Source organism: Thamnophis sirtalis, unplaced genomic scaffold (genome assembly GCF_051295495.1).
Source record: "Thamnophis sirtalis isolate CommonGarterSnake01/CBP01778 unplaced genomic scaffold, rThaSir2_p1.2 scaffold_2, whole genome shotgun sequence".
NCBI classification, from domain to species: domain Eukaryota; kingdom Metazoa; phylum Chordata; class Lepidosauria; order Squamata; family Natricidae; genus Thamnophis; species Thamnophis sirtalis.
In genome coordinates this window covers 60,199,788-60,209,446 of record NW_028261382.1, presented here as the reverse complement: position 1 = coordinate 60,209,446, position 9,659 = coordinate 60,199,788, and the positions used below count along the sequence as shown (strand labels likewise).

The 9,659-nt window shown below is 46.4% G+C and overlaps 1 protein-coding gene across 1 annotated transcript; it reads right to left on the bottom strand.

The window, feature by feature from the left end:
* Positions 1-3,930: 3,930 nt before the first annotated feature.
* On the bottom strand, positions 3,931-9,426 carry SDF2L1 (stromal cell derived factor 2 like 1). The gene is made up of 3 exons (XM_014059418.2): positions 9,128-9,426; positions 6,492-6,688; positions 3,931-4,487 (listed from the first exon to the last, which is right to left on the bottom strand). Exons 1-3 carry the CDS (start codon positions 9,345-9,347, stop codon positions 4,209-4,211), a joined length of 696 nt encoding a protein of 231 aa, XP_013914893.1. The 5' UTR covers positions 9,348-9,426; the 3' UTR covers positions 3,931-4,208.
* Between the last annotated feature and the right edge of the window lie 233 nt (positions 9,427-9,659).

The following is a 9,659-nucleotide window of genomic DNA, read 5'->3' as shown; positions in this document are numbered from 1 at the left end:
TATCCGTCAGGCCTGGGGATAAGATTCTAATTCGCCCCCACCCGAATGTTGAATGAAAGTTGTGTTTTATTGCTTTATTTTTTTTATTCACGTATTGTCTTATGTTTTGTCTTGCACTCCCCCTCCTATGAATTGTAAGCAGCCCTGAGTCCCCTCAGGGAAAAGGGCGGCCTATAAATCACAAATAAAATCTAAAATCTAAAAAATATAGAATTTACAATACAATTGAATTTAGAATAGAATTGAATTTAGAATAGAATAAAAAGAGTTGGAAGGGACCTTGGAGGTCTTCTAGTCCAACCCCCCTGTCTTCCTGAGCCCAGAAATGAGAAGTGGACGCCCCAAAGACGCTGGAATGGTGGAACGCAAAGCTCTTGTGGGCCTCAGTTCTGCAGGCAAAATCAGCTTCTCATCCTCAACAGATGCCTGTTAATCTCTCTGGGTGAACTTTTGAAAAAAAGTCACATTGGATCACCAGCACCTGCAACTTCCTCTCCTCCTCCCTATTGTGCGATTTGATTTTTTCCCTCTTCCCTCCCTCCCTCTCTCCTGATGGGTTGAAAAAAAAGGTGAATTCTTGCATTAATAGTCATGCAGTCAGCAGGAAGGTTTAGGAGCTGAGCAATAGATGGTTTCTAGGTTTTTCATCTTTGGTTGCTGTTTTTTTTATAAGTATATTAAAGCACCACTTCCGCTCCGTTGGAGCCTGGGGTTGGGGACGGTTTTTGGTGGTTTTTTAAAAAAGATTTAATCCGTTGTCATTTTAATTGTTCTTCTATTTCTAAGTATCATTCGTGTTTTGATTCCATTGTTAAGCTACCCGGAGTCACTTTGGACTGTGAGGTGGATGGTGGATTCAATTTATTAATAAATGAAAATAAATTCATTCGGCTGCACTGTTAGGTCGCTTGGCTCGATATGAGTTTGAACATCGAAACAGGCATGGTCTAAATAAGTGAAGAATCTTTTTGCGGCTGATTCCCAAGCATTTTCTCAAAAGCACCATCAAATTCCAGAGCTTTCTTCCAAATAATCCAGCCCAAAGGTCCATACACATATACTTAGTCTTAAGACTACAGTAGAGCCTAGGATTTCCACTGCTAATCACAGCAGCTGTTTAAGTGAGTTTTGCCCCATTCTACGACCTATTTTGCCACAGTTGTTCAGTGATTCACTGTGATGTGGCCCGCCAGCAGCCAGACAGTGAGGAGGTTGGGAAGGAGCATGGGCCAGTCCTGGAGGCTGGGGAAGGCTATGACGAGGGCTCTGCATCATAGACAGAGAGGGGGGCAGGGCCACCAGTAGTTATCAGCTGCCTTTGGAGTCAGACATCAGTGGGGCAGAAGAACAGCTGGAGCCTGTTCCCAGTGTGCGCATGCGCAGAGCTGCCAGAAAAAAAGAACAGCTAAGAAATCAGGGTCGACTTGGGAGTAAAGTCACAGGTGGAAGGTGAATGGCCCCTCCCACAGGGAATAAAAGAGGACCGAAAAGAGGGGGGGGGCTTTTGCAGGAAACAATCCGTTCATTTGTTCCAGGAGTGTGAAGATCTGTCTGTGAATCTCAGGGACTCTGTGCCCAGCCTTTCCTTGCACAACACTCATTTGGAAAATATTTACAGGGCAGTTTTCCACGCTAGATAAGGACTATGGTCATAAATATTCCTTTGAAAGACTGTTTTGATCACACGGCCACAAGGTTGCTGCAATGGTTGTTAAGTGTGAAAAACGATCCTAAGTCACTTTTCCAGTGCTGTGGTAACTTCAGCCACTAAATGAATGGTTTTAAGCGGAGATCTACCGCTTTGGCCCTCAAAATTCACAGAGAGAACAAATGCTAAGGATTAACCAAGCATTTTGTAAGAAAACCTGGAAGGATTTTCTGGCAAATGTACTTGTTTGCCAGGGGAAATTTCCCCACAAATATGTGAACTTGGTGAGTCAGACACCAGTAAGACACTGTGACTTTCATTAAAAAGCTCCAGGCGTGGGGCGTGCTCCCATCTACGGCCTCAGAGGTGATTTCACTGCTGGAGTAATTTCTGCCAAGGGATCATGATCAGAAAGGAGAAATCATAAGCCAGTGAATATTTATACTTGGGAATAATCTAAGGCACTTTCACTTTATGCCTCCCTTCAAATGCATCATCCCCTTAGAACAGGGGTCAGCAACCTTAAACATAAGGTCATAACCGGAAGCCCCCCGTTCAATTCTGGAGCCGACTAGAAGTCCGGTTCCCCCACCAGAGTCTCCTCTAAGTGTGGAGTACTTTTTCCTCTGCCGACTGGAAGTCTGGTTCCTCCACCATAGTCTCCTCCCAGTGCGACATCCTTTTTTCTCTGCCAAACAAAGTCCAGTTCTCCCACCATAGAGTCTCCTAGTGCAGCATCTTTTTTCATCTCCCTATCCTAACTGAAAGCCCTATCAATTGTGAAGCCGAGCGGTGACAGGGAGCCACAGCAGAGGGATGAAAGAGCCACATGCAGCTCCAGAGCCGCAGGCTGCCCATCCCTGCCTTACAAGGAAGGGACATGAGAAAATTCGAGGACAGATTTGAAGATGTACAGAAGTCCTGAAGGGAGAGGGGGGGGGGGAAATCTTAGAAAGAAAATTCAAAGCAATGCCAACAATGACAGAATGTCAACTGACAAATGGAATAATAATAAAAAAAAACACCACCACAGCCAATCAAAGCAGGCGAGACAACGTGAAGTTTTTAAGTTACCAATTGGTTAGAGTTCGGAGAAACTTTTCAACCGAATGCCATTTGCAGAGCAAATAAATTAGACTCCAGAATTAAATGTTTTTAAAAAGTTTTTTCTTCCCACTGTTTTGAGTACACAGGTATGTTGCTATTCGCTTGAAAGTCCTGGAAGGCAAGGGGAGTGCCTTTGAATGGTTTTCTGTATCTTTGAGTTGCTAGTTTCCACTGCACCAGGCTGAAAACTTTTTGTTTGAAAACAAATCATAGTCAAGGCTATGGTTTTCCCAGTTGCAATGGATGGCTGTGAAGGTTGGACCATAAGAAAGGCTGAGCGCCAAAGAATGGAGGCCTTTGGTGCTGGAAAAGACTCCTGCATTGAGTCCGTTGGACTGCAAGGCAATCCAACCAGTCAGTCCTAGAGGAGATCCACCCTGACTGCTCTTTAGAAGGCCAGATCCTGAAGAAGAAACTCAAAGACTTTGACCACCTAATGAGAAGGAGGGACTCTCTGGAGAAGAGCTTCATGCTGGGAACGGCAAAAGAAGAGGGCAAAAGAAGAAGGGGACGGCAGAGAAGGAGGTGGCTGGATGGAGTCACTGAAGCAGTCGGCGTGAGCTTAAATGAATTCCAGAGGATGGTAGAGGACAAGAAGGCCTGGAGGAACATTGTCCATGGGGTCGCGATGGGTCGGACACGACTTCACAACAACAACAACTGTAGCCTTGAATTGCTAGTTCCCACTGCACCAGGCTGAATCTTTATACGCACACCAGAATGGAATGGAGGAACACAAAAGAGGATGTGGCAACCCGGTGTTCTAACATTTTACAGCCATTTCACTTGTCCTTCCATGGGTTGTTCTGAATTTCCTTAAAGCACTTTGTGGAAAGCTTTATTCCTTTTCTTCAAGCAACTGTTTCTTATCAGCAAGAAAAACACACCAGCACGTTGCCAATTTCCCACGGAAATTTAAGACAAAACAAATGAATACAACTAAAGGTTGTGTGAAGTATCAGATGGATCAGAGCAGCAGAAAGTTGGGGGTGATATAAATAATTCACATTTTTAAATATATATTTTTCTATCCATCTTCTCCTGGTTTTCCCCTGCCTTGGGCTTTTCAAAAAGGGCAGAGTAATTGGCTTAGTTAATAACCTTTTTACGGACAATCAGGAACGCATCATCCATGACTGTCAACGGGGTATATATTTCGAGACTATTTAATGAGAAAGAATTACAAAAGTTAGGTTTTATTGCACCTCGGAATTAAGAATATAGACAGCAAATCACTTCCTTCAGGGAGAAAAAAAAAGGAGAGAGGGAGGGCAAATGAACGAGACAGGAAGAGGAAATGGCTAGGGAAAAGGAAGAGGAACCAGTCGGGTTTAGATCATTCAGAATGAAGCACGAGACGCTCCCCTCCCAATGGTGTCTCCATGCCCTTTTAAGATGCTGAGCTTGGAAGGAGGGGAATTTGCGGGGGGAGGAAACACTCATCAGGACATATTCAGAGTTCGTCATGCTTCGTGGAGTCCGAGTTGGGCTTGATGAAAACGCCCTCCATGGCTTTCCAGTAGTTGTGGTGATTAGCGGAATGCATGCCGTGAACTTCCCGCTGACCCCGGATGGGGTGCCCGTATTGTTCCCCCGTCACTGACAGGAACACATCGGTTCCCACATGCTTGAAGCGCACTGCGTCATCTCGTTCCCAGAAGGTTCCGCTGCACTGAACCATCCACACATCTAAGTCGTCTCCTTCACCATCATCTCCAAAGGCACTTACTTCCTGTCAAAAGGCAGAAACAGGGTGGGAGAAAAAGATGGTTGTGAGGATGCATCTTTGTGGCGTGATGTAAGCTGGGTTTACACTATAGGCTGAACCATAAGCCACAGTCTGCAAACGACAAGACAAAGCTGCACTTGACGGCTTAAGATCCTGGATAGACAAGAAGGCCATCACCTTAATCTTGCTAGCATTAAGATCTGTGGACTTCAACTCCCAGAATTCCCCAGCCAGCAAGATGTCTGGGGAATTCTGGGAATTGAGGCCCACAGATCTAAAGTTAGGAAACCCTGAGCTAAATTTTGTTGGTTTAGCCGGGAGCACGGATACAGTTATTGTGAACTGAGGTTTAGCCTGTAAAACTGAAAGATGGCAACCCAGGTAAGAAATGATAAATTGGGACCAGGACTTTTAATCAGCTTGGAAATAATGATCTGATTCAAATTACATTTATACTGTGACTTGCTGAAGCATGAACTGCAAATGGCTTTAAATCATGAGTACATACACTTGCCCTGCTTTAGTGCACGATGACTTCAGTCAATATTTTCTAGTGCAACTTTATCCCTTTTAAAGGCATCAAAGGTTTTCAGTGAATGTCTACAAAAGCAAACAGAAACTGGGAGCAAAAAAAATGTTGCCTTAGATAATGTACTTTCCCTCATCCCTGTAGCAGTTTCAGTAAGTTTAACCTGCTAGTAGAAATAATCGGATTGTTATACCAGTTACAAATAGCTATGAATCACTTTGATAGTTTTTAAACCGCAATGTACACACTGTATGACACTATTAACAAACCACTCACACCAATGTCAAGTAGAATGTTAATGACAGAGGTAGGGAGTTATCACTGACACATTCTCCTGTTCTATATATATATATTTCCAGAGCAGTTACTAATATAAATAGTAGTGGAAAATGCTGGGAAGTGCTCAGCAGGGAGAACTCAAGCAGTTGGAAAAGACTGACCCCCTCCCCCAGCCTTATCTAAATGGTCCTTAGAGAATGTTGCCAGACTGGGGAGATTTCTATATTATAGGCAGAATATAATAAAGTAGCTTGAACTTTGCAGGTGTGGGCCTGACCAGAAAAAGGTCACAAATTGTACTGTAGAAAAAAATGGCATTCTGTTCTATTCTACAAAGTAGTCCTTTAAATGGATTTAGAGACATCTTGCCATTTGTGTAAAATATATCTGAGTACGAATCATGTTGGAAATGTATTTTTTCACAGTAAGAAACAAACAGAATACCTCGAACAAGCTTTAAGGATTTTTAACATTGGAACTGCCACGAGCATGTTAGAAATTCATTTTAAAAATTTACAAAATCGAGGGCACCATCTCATCAAATGTAAAAAAAATTAGGCACAGCAAGACTTCTTAAATTTGTATAGTTATGCTGTACATCAGGGGTCCCCAGTGCATGGCATGCTACAACTGAGTTGTGCAAACAAGTGAAGCCCCATCCGTGGGATGCAGGCAGCATGCAATCTCCCCCCCACCCCCCGGGTTCGAGGAAAAACCTCTCTCCATGCAACCGGCCCCAAGTGCCCAAAAGCTTGGAAGCCACTGCTGTATATACGTAGTGTCAAATGGTAGACAACAAATTAAAAAAGCACAACTGAACCTTTCAATTAGATAAGCATCCAAGTTAGAATATTTTGGACATGTGATGGGACACCCAGAAAAATATGGCATCCTTCATTTAATCCTCCAGGGAAAGATTGAAGGCAAATGAGGTCCAGGCAGAAGAAGAACATCACGGTTTCAAAACCTAAAGGGACTAGTTTGGACAAAATTCAGCAGCACTTTTTCATACGGCTGTTGAGAAAAATAGGATTGCCAACATGATCAGCAACATCTGATAACGGATATGGCAGAAGGAGGAGAAGCAGCAGCATCCTTCCTAAAACTGCAACTCAACAGTAGAATCAATCAGATTTAAAGGTATCCCTGCAGCTGAAATACATCGGGTGTGAAATAGGTGGGAATACTCCAAGTTTTACCTGGTTGCTGGAGAGCGGTGATGAGAAGTGATGGGTGTGCAGATTCTTCCCTGTGTTGACATGAGTAAGGCGGACTGCCTGCCCGCATTTTACCGGTATTCCTCGTTGGCAGGATCCGTCACTTCTGCCCCTGATCCGCCAATAGCTGTTGGCATCATCTGACGCTTCGACTCCAGTCACTGACTGCTGACCACTACCTAATAACAAAACAGTGACCCACTCATCAGTGAATTGTTGCACTGACATTATTTGTCCCCAAGAAGAATGGACAGAAAACAGAATAATGACGTTGCAACTGAAGTCATTTCCCTTTTTCCTGATCCATCAACAGCAAATGTGAACTATGAAATCTCTCTTTACAGGGTTTTTACTGTTTACTTTGCACACTGGCAGCTCTGGGAAACTTCAGTAATGTCTCCAAATGTACAGGTAGAACATCAACAATACAGAAGCCATTCTAGCTTTGAATGACAGACAAGGGACTTTCCCCTAGATATTCCGCCAATTGCTCCAAAAAGGTGACTCAATTCAATGGAAACTGGTCTGACCGAACCGGTTCCTTAAAAATTGATGTTGAAATTTAACAGCCAGAAGCAATCTACAAAGCGGAAGCTACAGAACGAGCAGAAGACAGAGGGCATTGTTTCCCCCACTCCTCTTTATCCATAAATTCTATCTGGGACCAGTAGGAGCAAACTGGAAGCAATAACAAATAGAGCTGCTTGATATAGCAATAATAAGCATAATAATAATGAGGTTCAATAGCTTTCCAGAGGTTGAAGAGCAAAGCAAATGCCCTCCAACCCTATATAAAGCTCATTTTGTACAGTATACACACACACACACACACCGGGTTAAATGTAACACTCAGCCACAGCAGTTTTGGGTTTTATTTCCTGATTTTATTTGCGGAGAAGACACACAATTGTCCTCCTTTGATAAACCTTATACGGACAGGTTGGCAAAAGCCCAAGAGGTGATGCCAAGGGAAGGGTCCCAGCCTACCTGGAGGTGGTGGTGGTGAGTGGCTGGATTAAACCCATCTCTGCAGGTACAACCCATTTGTCGTAGAGCTCTCCTATTCAGGAGCTGCCTATCTGAAAGACAAGCTAAAAGCTTCCCCATCCAAGCAGGGTTTAGACCCATCTTTCCTTGTAGCTGCCATCCGTAAGGCACCCTCCTGGTCCAAGAGCTGTCTATCTGAAGTTCCAAACAATATCATCTCTATCCCCAGGGTTTTAGGGCAGGTAGCCCACATCCATGACAGAGCCTCGCCGTTCAGGAGCTGCCTATCTGAATGCAAAGCACCATCAACCTATCCCTCCCACCCCCAGATCAGGGGACTTAGGCCCATCTTTCCTTAGCCCCCATTCTTAATAGAGCCTCTCCATTCAGGAGCTGCCTATCTGAATAGAAGGCATCATCACCCGCCACCCCACTTAAATACTTAGGGCCCTCTTTCCCAATAGACACCCCCCCCTTCAGAACAGAGCCTCCCCATTCAGGAACTGCCTATCTGAATAGATAGCAAGTATAAGCAATTTCACCTATGGCACTTTGTGTGTGTGTGTGTGTGTGTGTGTGTGTGTGTGTGCTTAAACCCACCTTGCCAGGTAGTTCCTCTCCGTGATAGAGTCTCCCCATTCAGGAGTAGCCTATCTGAATAGAAGGCATCATCACCCCTCCACCCCATTTAAACACTTAGGGCCCTCTTTCCCAATAGACACCCCCCCCCTTCAGAACAGAGCCTCCCCATTCAGGAACTGCCTATCTGAATAGATAGCAAGTATAAGCAATTTCACCTATGGCACTTTGTGTGTGTGTGTGTGTGTGCTTAAACCCACCTTGCCAGGTAGTTCCTCTCCGTGATAGAGCCTCCCCATTCAGGAGTAGCCTATCTGAATAGAAGGCATCATCACCCCTCCACCCCATTTAAACACTTAGGGCCCTCTTTCCCAATAGACACCCCCCCCCTTCAGAACAGAGCCTCCCCATTCAGGAACTGCCTATCTGAATAGATAGCAAGTATAAGCAATTTCACCTATGGCACTTTGTGTGTGTGTGTGTGTGTGTGTGTGCTTAAACCCACCTTGCCAGGTAGTTCCTCTCCGTGATAGAGCCTCCCCATTCAGGAGTAGCCTATCTGAATAGAAGGCATCATCACCCCTCCACCCCATTTAAACACTTAGGCCTGTCTTTCCTGATATCCCCCATTCATAATAGAGCATCCCGATTCAGGAGCTGCCTATCTGAATTCAAGGCCCCATTAACCCCCCATCCCTCCCCCAAAGCACTTAGGCCCCTCTTTCCCAATAGCTCCCCCATTCATAATAGAGCCTCCCCATTCAGGAACTGCCTATCTGAATGCAAGGCCCCATTAATCTCCACCCCCCCCCAAAGCACTTAGGCCCCTCTTTCCCAATAGCTCCCCCCTTCATAATAGAGGCTCCCCATTGAGGAGCTGCCTATCTGAATGCAAGGCCCCATTAACCCCCCACCCAATGGACTTAGGCTCTCATGATAAAGCTTCCGCATTCAGGAGCTGCCTATCTGAATGCAAGACACCATCAAATCCATCCACCCCCCGCCCCCCAGGCTGGGGATCCTGGGAGTTCGTAGCCTCCGCTTCTCCTCACCGGATCCGTATTTGACCTCGTGCGAGTGCAGCCGCACGTTGTGCCGCGTGTTGAGCAGCTTCAGCACCGAGCCGCAAGTGACAGCGCCCGCCTCGGCCTCCTTCGCCCGGCCCGGCCGGCAAGCCAGCAACAGCAGCGGCAGCAGCAGCAGCAGCGGCGGCAACGGAGGAAATGGGCCGGGCCGGGCCGAAGAAGAAGCGCCGCCGCGCGGTCGCCCCATCTCCGCTCCTTCCCAGGCTTCCTCCGGCTGGTCGGAGGCGAAGCAGCGACAGCTCGAACTTCGCCTCAGCAGCCGTTTCCGGTAGCGGCGCTCGGCGGCAGCCAATCCGCGGCTGCCAACACGGAGCACGTGCTTCGGCCCGCCCCCCGGCGACGCGACGCTGGGACGCTGATAGGCTCGAGGCGCGCGGCGGGGCGGCCAATCAGCTGCGGCGGCGTGGCGGACGGGAAAGGGGCGGGGCCGGGATGGGAAGGCTTGAGGAGAAAAAGAGCGGGAGGGGCCGCAAGGTGGTAGCTGCGCACCGAAGAAGCC

Excerpts from the sequence above, each read along its gene's own strand:
- SDF2L1 (XM_014059418.2), bottom strand. The coding sequence starts at position 9,347 with ATGGGGCGACCGCGCGGCGGCGCTTCTTCTTCGGCCCGGCCCGGCCCA. Across the intron at positions 6,689-9,127 it reads CGAGGTCAAATACGGATCCG|GTAGTGGTCAGCAGTCAGTG; the intron begins GTGAGGAGAAGC and ends TTTTGTTATTAG. Across the intron at positions 4,488-6,491 it reads CACCGCTCTCCAGCAACCAG|GAAGTAAGTGCCTTTGGAGA; the intron begins GTAAAACTTGGA and ends GCCTTTTGACAG.